General features: G+C 43.8%; 1 protein-coding gene across 1 annotated transcript; it reads left to right on the top strand.

The window, feature by feature from the left end:
• The first annotated feature begins 2,512 nt into the window (after positions 1-2,512).
• On the top strand, positions 2,513-12,182 carry LOC115178077 (nuclear receptor subfamily 1 group D member 2). Its single transcript, XM_029739118.1, has 8 exons — positions 2,513-2,990; positions 7,724-7,951; positions 8,168-8,256; positions 8,424-8,568; positions 8,755-9,479; positions 9,738-9,914; positions 10,208-10,418; positions 10,805-12,182. The coding sequence occupies exons 1-8, from the start codon at positions 2,972-2,974 to the stop codon at positions 10,999-11,001; spliced, it is 1,791 nt and encodes a 596-aa protein (XP_029594978.1). The 5' UTR covers positions 2,513-2,971; the 3' UTR covers positions 11,002-12,182.
• The last annotated feature ends 200 nt before the right edge of the window (positions 12,183-12,382 follow it).

The raw sequence follows: 12,382 nt of genomic DNA, 5'->3' as shown, positions 1-12,382 counted from the left end.
GGCTCTGGCTGGGCAACTGAAGGACATTCAGAGACTTGTCCCGAAGCCACTCCTGCATTGTCTTGGCTGTGTGCTTAGGGTTGTTGTCTTGTTAGGGGAACCTTCAACCCAGTCTGAGGTCCTGAGCAGGTTTTCATCAAGGATCTCTCTGTACCTTGCGCCACTCATCTTTCCCTCAATCCTGACTAGTCTCCCAGTGCTTGCCGCTGAAAAACATCCCCACAGCATGATGCTACCACCACCATGCTTCACCATAGGGAGCCAGGTTTCTTCCAGACGTGATGCTTGGCATTCAGGCCAAAGAGTTCAACCTTGGTTTCATCAGACCAGAGAATCTTGTTTGTCATGGTCTGAGAGTCCAAGCGGGCTGTCATGTGCCTTTTACTGAGGAGTGGTTTCTGTCTGGCCACTCTACTATAAAGGCCATATTGGTGGAGTGCTGCAGAGATAGGAGAACCTTCCAGAAGAACAACCAGCTCCACAGAGGAACTCTGGACCTCTACCAGAGTGACCATCGGGTTCTTGGTCACCTCCCTGACCGAGGCCCTTTACCCCAGATTGCTCAGTTTGGCCGGGCGGGCCCAGCTCTAGGAAGAGTTGATGGTTCCAAACTTCTTCCATTTAAGAATGATGGAGGCCACTGTGTTCTTGGGGACCTTCAATGCTGCAGAAATGTTTTGGTACCATTCCCCAGATCTGTGCCTTGATACAATCCTGTCTCTGAGTTCTATGGACAATTCCTTCGACCTCACGGCTTGGTTTTTTGCTCTGACATGCACTGTCAAATGGGAGATCTTTTGTATAGACAGGTGTGTGCCTTTCCAAATCCTGTCCAATAAATTGAATTTACCACAGGTGGACTCCCAGGTTGTAGAAGTATCTCAAGGATGAAATACTTAGGTATTTCAGTTTTTTCTTTAGCAAAAATTGCGAACAACCTGTTTTCACATTATCATTATGGGGTAATGTGTGTAGATTTGAGGATCATTTTTTAAAATCCATTATAGAATAAGGCTGTAACGTTACATAATGTTGAAAAGTGAAGGGGTCTGAATACTTTCCGAATGCACTGTATGTACAACATGCAATTGTGGCTTTGCAGCAGTCCAATAAGTGGCTGTTTTATCCTTTACAAAGAACAGCTGTTCTAAATGGACGTGAAAGGATTTGAATGAAACTACAGTAACTTTGGGCCCTAAGGTTTAAACCATGAAATTAATAACTGGTATGGCAATATCTGATTAGGAATAACTCTAGGTTTTGTATTTATTTTAGTTGAAAATGGACATAAGCATTTTAGAAGCAATCTCTGTTGGACAATGTTTTAGATGCTCGGTTGGACGATGATTTTAAGCTGCATGAATATACATAAAAACAATACTTTTACCAAAATATTTACTACTTATGCAAGTCATTCCAATAATAACAAATATCTATTTCCATCTCACATGGACCCTAGACAGTCATTTAAAGTCCAAGTACACTCATCAGTAGTATTAGCTGCATGACTTTTAATCAAATTAACTCTTGCCTGTCAAAATACATCTGGCATTTGAGGTTGACAGCCTTTTTTTTACCTGCAGTGTGGTACTTAACAACTAGAGCAGTAGGTCTATGATAGGAATGATACAGGCTTTTTAATGTTAATGTCAGTGCTGAAATTTGTACACACACATTGTAACTTTCCAGTAGGGGGACAAAGCTTTCTAGCGTATTCTTAATGATTGCCATAAGACCTTAATAGTAGACCCTCTATGTACCGTTATGTTTTTGTGTAGCGTTTCAGTTTCAGTTACATTTCTGAACTACATGTTGCATTCTGTACAACCTCGATGTAATCCAATGGAGGATGGATATATCACAATGCACTGCCTATGGATTCACGTTATGCGAGGCAGTCAACGTGAGAGCAGTCCAGAGATTGGCTTGGAGCAGTCACGATTATGTTTATCATTGTGTTAAAGGTCCAATACAGCCACTATTTGTTTCTCTATCAAATCATTTCTGGGTAAGAATTAAGTACCTTACTGTGATTTGTTTTTGTCCATTACAAATGAAAAACAAACAACTTCTCAGAAAATCGCAATTTCTCAAGCAGTCATTTTGCTAGGACTGTTTGGGTGTGGTCTGAGTGGGGAGATGAAAATGTAAAACTAGTTGTTATTGGCAGAGGGGTTTGAAACTCTTATTTGTATATGAACTAATTTACAGCCTGGTGGTGTCACCAGGCAGGCCACAAGTCTATCCCACCAAAACAGGCTGGAATGTCAGCTGGTCTTTTCAAACAGGTCTTACACTAAAAGGGCATTATCATTTTCACAGTATTATTCCAAGCTCATAGCGTGGATATACAGTGTTCGTGTTTGTGTGTATAACACAGGCAATTCACGTTTTTGAACGCAGTGAGCCTTTAACTCTGCCTCTGGTCTGTGAAAGTGTGTCACTGGGTTAAAGTGACTCTCAAGCGCCCACGCAAGTGGGAGTGGCTGACAACTGGGTCACATGGTTAACACTATGTAGAACATTGAGTACAGAACAGTCATCGTACAGAACAGTCATCCGACAGGGGAGTTCGTCCAGCGTTCCTCATCTTGTTACAGATCTTTAAATATACAAAAACTATTCGGGTTGTATTAGATGCAATTGAAAAGTCGCGGGAACCTTTTGACTGAAAGAAGAGCAGAATTTGTTTTGTCCAGGATACTGACAGTGGAGTGCAGATAATTATATTAATGCTACAAATATTTACTACAGTAATGTAGTTGAGACTAAAATAAGAAACAGTGTTGAGATTTAGATGATCGACGCTTTGAATTTGAATTTAACCGCGGTGCTACTAAGGACAATAGCACTTTGCAATCCTTACAGAAAACATCCAATTGACATTGTGAAACAGGCGAGTTATTGACAAGACATTTAGTCAGCATAGGTCGTTTCTCTAAAGATTCTCAGAATCGAGGTGCCTGCAGACATGGGCTCAATCAAGCCTGGTAAGACCGGCTTTATTATCCGTGCTATTACAATGTTACAATGTATCTTGTCATGTAATTGAAAGTGTCCACCTCTCGCTACATTGACCAGTTACTTTGTTGCAAATGTGTTTGTTACAAATCTAGTGTTACTGTTGCTGGCAATAATTAACGTGTCGTTCTAAGCATCTGTTCTAGAAAAAGCTTGTAAAATCTGGCTAATATCTGACTACATTTTATTTAGTTGTGTGATTTTTATAAGTTATATATGGACCACACTTAGAAACCTTCTAATAGATGATTTAGCTTTTCAGGTCTGCTTATTGTCAAGCCATGTATATTGGTTAGGAATGCCACTGTGCCACCGTGTTTTTTGTTTTGACTCTACAATGTTCTGCTTTGCTTCACCTCACATGGACCAAGCTGCCTAGCCATGTGCCAATGCTTCTCGACTCTCACTGCTCATTGGTCGAGAACAGGCTGTGACGCAATCATTGCATAATTCTGTTCTGAGTCCAAGCTCGAGGGCTGTATGCAGGTCCACGTGAAACTGAAAGAAACAATTTTGGTGACCTAGATTTGCTCTCTTAGACATGACAGCTCCACATGTGGGTGGGTTTTGGAAGCGAATAGTCATAGCTGGTTAGGTAATCATGGCCAGGTCTTCGAGAGCATTAACTACATTTAGGGCTACATAGTATAATATATTAATTTATGTTGATTTTGTTTCTGAGCCTCCTGTACACCAAGCAACAGGTGAGTTATTTTCCTAGCTGGGCTTATTTAGCCCATTTTTAAGCATATGGTTTAATAATGTCAACATTCTTATGTAATAACGTGATTTAACACCAAATGACTACAAGAATAACTTTGCTTTTGACAGAAACTAAAATACGATATATTATTCTGCCCTTTCAAGCAAAAGAGCAGTAACTGCTCATAAATGGAAACTTTGAAAAATGACTACAGCGTTTTTTAATTGTCGAGACAAATTAATTGTAGTCAGATCATTGGAGATGTTAACTGTTGTCTTTTTTCCGTTTAATTTGTATTCATATCAATCACATGTATTTATAAAGCCCTTCTTACATCAGCTGATGTCACAAAGTTCTGAATAGAAACCCAGCCTAAAACTCCAAACAGCAAGCAATGCAGGTGTAGAAGCACGGTGGCTAGGAAAAACTCCCTAGAAAGGCCAAAACCTAGGAAGAAACCTAGAGAGGATCCAGGCTATGAGGGGTGGCCAGTCCTCTTCTGGCTGTGCTGGGTGGAGATTATAACAGAACATGGCCAAGATGTTCAAATAATCACAGTGGTTGTAGAGGGTGCAACAGGTCAGCACCTCAGGAGTAAATGTCAGTTGGCTTTTCATAGCCAATCATTCAGAGTATCTCTACCACTCTTGCTGTCTCTAGAGAGTTGAAAACAGCAGGTCTGGGACAAGGTAGCACGTCCGGTGAACAGGTCAAGGTTCCATAGCCGCAGGCAGAACAGTTGAAACTGGAGCAGCAGCACGGCCAGGTGGACTGGGGACAGCAAGGAGTCATCTGGCCAGGTAGCCCTGAGGCATGGTCCTAGGGCTCAGGTCCTCCTCCGAAAGAAAGAGAGAATTAGAGAAAGCATACTTAAATTCTCACAGGACACCGGATAAGACAGGAGGAATACTCCAGATATACAGACTGACCCTAGCCCCCCGACACAAACTATTGCAGCATAAATACTGGAGGCTGAGACAGGAGGGTTCGGGAGACACTGTGGCCCCGTCCGACGATACCCCCGGACAAGGCCAAACAGGCAGGATATAACCCCACCCACTTTGCCAAAGCACAGCCCCCACACCAAGTATAGCCCACGAAGATCTACCCCACGGCACGAACCCAAGGGGGGCCGCCAATTTGGACAGGAAGATCACGTCAGTGACTCAACCCACTCAAGTGACGCACCCCTGCTAGGGATGGCATGGAAGAGGACCAGTAAGCCAGTGACAGCCCCTGTAATAGGGTTTGAGGCAGAGAATCCCAGTGGAGAGAGGGAACTGGCCAGGCAGAGACAGCAAGGGTGGTTCATTGCTCCAGTGCCTTTCCGTTCACCTTCACACTCCTGAGCCAAACTACACTCAATCATAGGACCTATTGAAGAGATGAGTCTTCAATAAAGACTTAAAGGTCGAGACCGGGTCTGCGTCTCTCACATGGATAGGCAGACCATTCCATAAAAATGGAGCTCTAAAGGAGAAAGCCCTGCCTCTGTTTGCTTAGAAATTCTAGGGACAGTAAGGAGGCCTGCGTCTTGTGACCGTAGCATACGTGTAGGTATGTACGGCAGGACCAAATCGGAAAGATAGATAGGCGCAAGCCCATGTAATGAGTTGTAGGTTAGCAGTAAAACCTTGAAATCAGCCCTATCTTGAAATTGACCCTGACGGCAGTTACTGCCTTCTTGCTTGGTACACCCACTGGAATTATGATTTCTTTTTCACACAAACTTGAGTTCATACATTTATTTGTATGTGGCTGTCAATGTCATATAGTTTGATACTTGTATCAACAAACAACAATAAATAATGCCATGTTAAACTACAGTAAATGCTGCCCAAAGCTTAGTGATTCAAGGTAAAAAGCAATAACTGAGGTGAGCGATTGCATTTACTGCTTTTTTTCCTTGGTTTCACTAACTACTGCAAACATGACATCCCATTTTATTTGAAACACATTTTGTCCACATGATAAATCATGTATTTAATATATAAAAAATGTCAACAAGTCATTAAGGTTTCGAGGCTGACGTTTGGCAACTCGAACCTTCAGCTCCCTCCACAGATATTCTATGGGATTAAGGTCTGGAGACTGGCTAGGCCACTCCAGGACCTTAATGTGCTTCTTCTTGAGCCACTCCTTTGTTGCCTTGGCCGTGTGTTTTGGGTCATTGTCATGCTGGAATACCCATCCACGAGCCATTTTCAATGCCCTGGCTGAGGGAAGGAGGTTCTCACCCAAGACTTGACGGTACATGGCCCCGTCCGTCGTCCCATTGATGCGGTGAAGTTGTCCTGTCCCATTAGCAGATAAACACCCCCAAAGCATAATGTTTCCACCTCCATGTTTGACGGTGGGGATGGTGTTCTTGGGGTCATAGGCAGCATCCCTCCTCCTCGAACACGGCGAGTTAAGCCAAAGAGCTCCATTTTGGTCTCATCTGACCACAACACTTTCACCCAGTTGTGCTCTGAATCATTCAGATGTTCATTGGCAAACTTCAGACGGGCATGTATATGTGCTTTCTTGAGCAGGGGGACCTTGCGGGCACTGCAGGATTTCATCTCCTTCACGGTATAGTGTTTTAACAATTGTTTTCTTGGTGACTATGGTCCCAGCTGCCTTGAGATCATTGACAAGATCCTCCTGTGTAGTTCTGGGCTGATTCCTCACCGTTCTCATTATCATTGCAACTCCACGAGGTGAGATCTTGCTTGGAGCCCCAGGCCGAGGGAGATTGACAGTTCTTTTGTGTTTCTTCCATTTGCGAATAATCGCACCAACTGTTGTCATCTTCTCACCAAGCTGCTTGGCGATGGTCTTGTAGCCCATTCCAGCCTTGTGTAGGTCTACAATCTTGTCCCTGACATCCTTGGAGAGCTCTTTGGTCTTGGCCATGGTGGAGAGTTTGGAATCTGATTGATTGCTTCTGTGGACAGGTGTCTTTTATACAGGTAACAAGCTGAGATTAGGAGCACTCCCTTTAATAAGAGTGTGCTCCTAATCTCAGCTCGTTACCTGTATAAAAGACACCTGGGAGCCAGAAATCTTTCTGATTGAGAGGGGGTGAAATACTTATTTCCCTCATTAAAATGCAAATCAATTTATAACATTTTTGACATGCGTTTTTCTGGATTTTTTTGTTGTTATTCTGTCTCTCACTGTTCAAATAAACCTACCATTACAATTATAGACTGATAATTTCTTTGTCAGTGGGCAAACGTACAAAACCAGCAGGGGATCAAATACTTTTTTCCCTCACTGTATATGGAAAAGAAATGTTAAAGTGCATACAAATTATTACAGAAACACATTCGTTTTCACATTACACTGTAAAGTGTCATGTTTTGAAGGTACACCATTCAGTAATTTAGGTCAAATGGAAGATATTTGCGATTTTGATTAGGTTTTGTTGTATCATGTAACACACCTTATCACCCTGTGCCCAAAGTCTTTAAATAAAGTATTTTTGTGAGTATTAGTGTTTTTGTTCAAACATTTTCTTCAATAGTGGGGACATGTATGACCCTGGCTGGGACTGCAGGCTTTACTGTACTATTTGGTATAACTGTACACACCCATAGAGCCAACTTGTTATGTAACAGAGGTGTTATTCAATTGCCAGGAATGAGGTAGTAAAAACAGGTCAAACACCAGGATGAATAAACGAAGGGGGTAAACGGCCTGGCATAAGTCCTGCTCTATATTGGGTGTGGCAAGGGCAAACAGGCAGATGTTTTATCAGATTTTATGGCTTATATTATGTTTATATATGGTTTATTATTTACCTTTGACCTAGTTGGTCTATTTCCATCACTATTATAACCTTACTCTGACTTACAATGGGGTAAAAACGTAGAATAATATTTTGTGTCCCTCTTAGTTGTAACAAAATATTAAGACATCAAGATTATCACGTCAATATTATGTTTTTGATATGACGTATATTTGACTTATATTCCACTAACCTTTTGTGTTTTTTTTTCCTTCTCCCCTCAGGTGGTGTAATAGCCTACATCTCTTCTGGCTCCGCCTCCAGCCCGGAGTCCTGTTTGAGTGACAGCTGCAGCAGCGGCTACCTGTGCTCCTCTCCGCCTCATCCCTCACTGCCAAGCCGGGCAGTAGGAATCATGGTGGACATCGCCCGCCCTACCACAGCCAAGCACCCACGTAGCCACGGCACAGACAAGACTGGGCGATCCACCTCCGCCAAGAGCAGCATCACCAGTGAGTGAATTTCAGCCCTGGAAATACATTCAGTATGGCAAGGATACTAGATATATTCAGAATGACAAAGGATAGGAAATGCATTGTATGAGTTGCCACACTAATCCAGGTAATAGGTGCAAGTCTACATGAGTCATCATCATGTACAGGTGGAACAGTACATTTGTTAGAGAGGTGTGAATTAGTAGTAACATTGCGGTGCGTTTCTCCTTACAGAGATCAACGGCATGGTGTTGTTGTGTAAGGTGTGCGGCGACGTGGCCTCGGGGTTTCACTATGGCGTCCACGCCTGCGAGGGCTGCAAGGTAAGACTAGTCCTGACTGCTTCTCATGGAATGCCACACTGCCAGTCCAAGGTTTCGTTCATGTTATTCAATGGCTCTGTGTCGTAAGTGTTTTGACAGTGTCATTCGTGTTTTAACTAGGTAATAACCGTGCACAAACAATGTTTTCTGTGATTGATTGTTCTCAGGGTTTCTTCAGGAGGAGCATCCAGCATAGCATCCGGTATAAGAAGTGCCTGAAGATGGAGAACTGCACCGTCATAAGGATCAACAGGAACCGCTGTCAGCAGTGCCGCTTCAAGAAGTGTCTGGCTGTGGGCATGTCTAGAGACTGTGAGTCTCCACTTTTAAATGTACATAGAAAATAATAACGGATTTTCCCCACAGCGAAATACAATGCTTAATAGTGTGAGGGGTTTCCTTTTACAAGTTGGATGGATTGACTGACTGTAGGGATATCTGAGCCCTTTATTAGTGATATATGTACTAATGTGTGTTATATTTGATTTCCTTCTCCAGCTGTTAGGTTTGGCCGCATCCCAAAGAGAGAGAAGCAGCGCATGCTGCTGGAGATGCAGAACGCCATGAACAACATGATGATGAACAACAACAGCCAGCTCCACAGTACGCTCCACGGCACCCAGAGCCCACCCTGCCCCATGGAAGGGCTCCCCAATGACGCCAGCTCCTCTTCACCCGCCTCTTCTTCCTCATCTATCTCGTCTTCATCAGGCTCCAACCCTTCCTCACCCTGTTCCGCTCAAGACTCCATGGAGACCGGCTCTAGCTCCGCCTCTTCCTCTTCGTCGGATAGCGGCGATGACGAGGTTCCTCCTTCCAGGGTGTGTCACCAGGGCACATTCGCGTACCGCCGTGAGCAGCAACAGGCCATCAAAGAGGAACCGGAGGAGTCACCTTCGCCGGTCGCCGGGGAAACTGTGAAAGACAGGAGAGACAGCCGCATGGAGGAACTGCAGGAGAGCTGGAACCGCTGCAACGAAGACGCCAGGGGTTACCAACCTAGTTGCAACAGCCATCAACACGTCACCAACGGTCCCTACCGGGAAGAGAGAGTTGTATACCAGCAGCAGCCTGCGCAGCTAAACAGCACCCCCAGTGGTAGAATGCCAGAAGACTCCTACAGCCTCCATCACAGGAGCCACAACACAATGCACAAAGTACAGACCGTCTCCAATGGTTACTGTGGACCATCATACAGCCTACAGGACCACAAGACAAACTTGGTGAGTGTCCTTTTATCATTTAATTAGCCTTCGTTGAAACATTGAGGAGATTGAAGGTCTCTTTACAAAATGTTACAGTAGAAATGCATTGTATACTGCACACCTGAAATTACCCCATAACCATGCCTAAAGCACACATGGAAAAGACCTAAAAACGCCTATCCTCTAAATCCCCTCCATTTTGTTTCTTCTGCATTATTACTCCAGTATCCTGTTTTCCATAACTGAGGGCCCTGTTCTCATCTCTCGTCACCCCAGGTCACTCCTAGTCTCTATGTGGACCCCAGCCAGCGCAGCCAGGAGATCTGGGAGGAGTTCTCCCTGAGTTTCATCCCGGCCGTGCGCGAGGTGGTGGGGTTTGCCAAGAGAATCCCGGGCTTCCGAGACCTCTCCGAGTACGACCAAGTCAGCATTCTCAAAAACGGAACGTTTGAAGTAAGAATCCCTGGACTCTCTGATACCAAAAAATAGATATTTCCCAACTCTGGCTGTCGTGTTCCAACTGAACATTGCACTCTCTTTAACTCTGAGTGTTGAATTGGCTACATATATTACAGTCTGTAGATATGTTATGGTAGAGTATCAGTGCATTTTAACTCAACATTGAATTCTCTCTAACCCAGTTAGGTGGGCATTATCACTGTTGAATTCTGCCAGTATGTTGCCCGGTGCTAGTCACCATAAACCCCCGTTCTAACACACCCTCTCTCCCACCTCGCTCTCTCCAGGTGCTTATGGTGCGCTTCGCTTCTCTGTTCGACATGGCCGAGCGCACTGTGACCTTCCTGACAGGGAAGTGTTACAGCTTGGAGCTGCTGCGCTCGCTGCGGGCCGGGGAGCTGCTCACCTCCATGTGTGACTTCAGCGAGAAGCTGGCCGCTCTGCAGCTGGACAAGGATGAGATGAGCCTCTTCATTGCCGTCGTCCTCGTCTCCGCCGGTAAATAACACTGTCCCTGTAAACAGTGTCCTTGTAAAACACAGTGTCCTTTTAAACACACTGTAATTGTAAACACACTGTCCTCATATCACTGGCTGACTGGTTGGCTGGCTGTCTTCTAGCTGACTGGTTGGGTGGCTGTCCTCTGGCTGGCTGGCTGTCCTCTGTCTGACTGGTTGGCTGGCTGGCTGACTGTATTATGGTCCTGTGTCTAAAATGGCACCCTATTCCCTATATAGTGCACTACTTTGGTTAAAAGTGCCATTTAAAACGCAGTCCTGTACATACCATTCAGCCACTGGTGTTAACACACAATACTTATGTGTATGATTAAACCTAAAGCATTCTTTAATACTGACTGTTCTTATGCTCTGTTCTGTGATCAGATCGTTCGGGGATCCAGGACTTGAAGTCAGTGGAGGCGCTGCAGGACACGCTGATCCGAGCGCTGCGGAGTCTGATCATGAAGAACCACGCCAACGAGACTACCACCTTCACCAAGCTGCTGCTGAAGCTGCCCGAGCTGCGCTCCCTCAACAACACACACTCTGAAGAACTGCTGGCCTTCAAAGTGCACTCGTAATGGGGCACTCACAATAGGGCTCATCTGACTCCTAATACCCTCCTTCCACACTTTAAAACCAGGACTGACTTCCTCTGCCACTCCTATTCCAGGACCAAGGGGAGACCTTGGGGGACCTACCGTTTGCAATCAACCAACTCAGTGTATTTCACCAGAATGTATTGAGAAGTTCTTCTTTTGGACTATGTTGATAGGGACAAAGGTCAAAGAAGAGAAGATACTGTACTCTAGTCATAGGAGAAGGCTTGAGAACTGAGCTATTGCACAGACACTGTGTGAGAGGCTTGTTGTTTTACCAAGTTAGAGGCACCTTTCCTTTCTATTTTTAAATTGAACAAATGAAGAAATACTATACTGGCTTTTTGAAATGATGAAGTGCAGAACTACTTGGTTTTGTTTGTTAAAACCATTTAATTACAAAGTGTATTGCTCACGAGCAGTGTGAATGTGGTGATTATGCTATCTATTGGATGTTTCGAACGACGCGCAATATCAATTGGTCGCTGTTTTCGACCCAATATGTTTGATAAAAGCCCTTTAAGACTCAATGTAAACATCTATATCAAAAAGAATGCTTGATTAATCAGATAATTGCTGCAGTTGCATGGCTATCCTTAAGTGAACAACTTGACGTTGTCGCTCCCAACCCTCCGAGGAAGGAGTCATTTCTTTATTTTTGAATTGTTCAACTGCATTATCATCTTTACTGTCCTTTGTGTACATAGGGTATTTCATTTGTCTGAATATTTGGAATATTTTATTTTTGCCTGTCTTTGTCAGCTGCTTCTACCACCCGTCCTTCTGGGGAGTTGTTGATAGTACACTTTTTCAGCAACGCAACTTTGCACATTGTGTTGTGGACTGTCGACCTCCAAAATCTCACATGCCAGCACAGACCCACATCATGTACGCATGATGTGGACACGATGATACTGAAGTGTCCCTTAACTGATTCCCCACCTTCCTCACAGTGAGGAGTTACTGGGTGGTTTTGACTTTACCTCCTGGCATTTCAGCACAGCACTGACTTTTAAAATTGATATTGTTTCCCATCTGTAGTTTTTTTTGGAAATGTCTGTATTTGTCTCCTTTTACTGACAAGATTGCAGTTTGTAAATAGATAGTTATGCTATATCTATAATATATGTATAAAGTAGTATAAATAAATACAAGTGAAATTATTTACGGTCTTGAGTTTTTTGTGTGCAATATGTTTGAAGTCATTTTGTGATCTAATATGAGCGTCTATGAGGGGTAAAGCATTAAGAACTGTAGGTTTGTGGTTAGTTACATTGCGATATCATTTGTAGGGGTACTGTATTGTACAGTGATTTTCCATATTACAAACCAGGTCCAATTAATTGGCTTAAACCACAGGTGT

Source organism: Salmo trutta, chromosome 3 (genome assembly GCF_901001165.1).
Source record: "Salmo trutta chromosome 3, fSalTru1.1, whole genome shotgun sequence".
Classification (NCBI taxonomy): domain Eukaryota; kingdom Metazoa; phylum Chordata; class Actinopteri; order Salmoniformes; family Salmonidae; genus Salmo; species Salmo trutta.
This window is presented reverse-complemented; position numbering and strand designations above follow the sequence as displayed.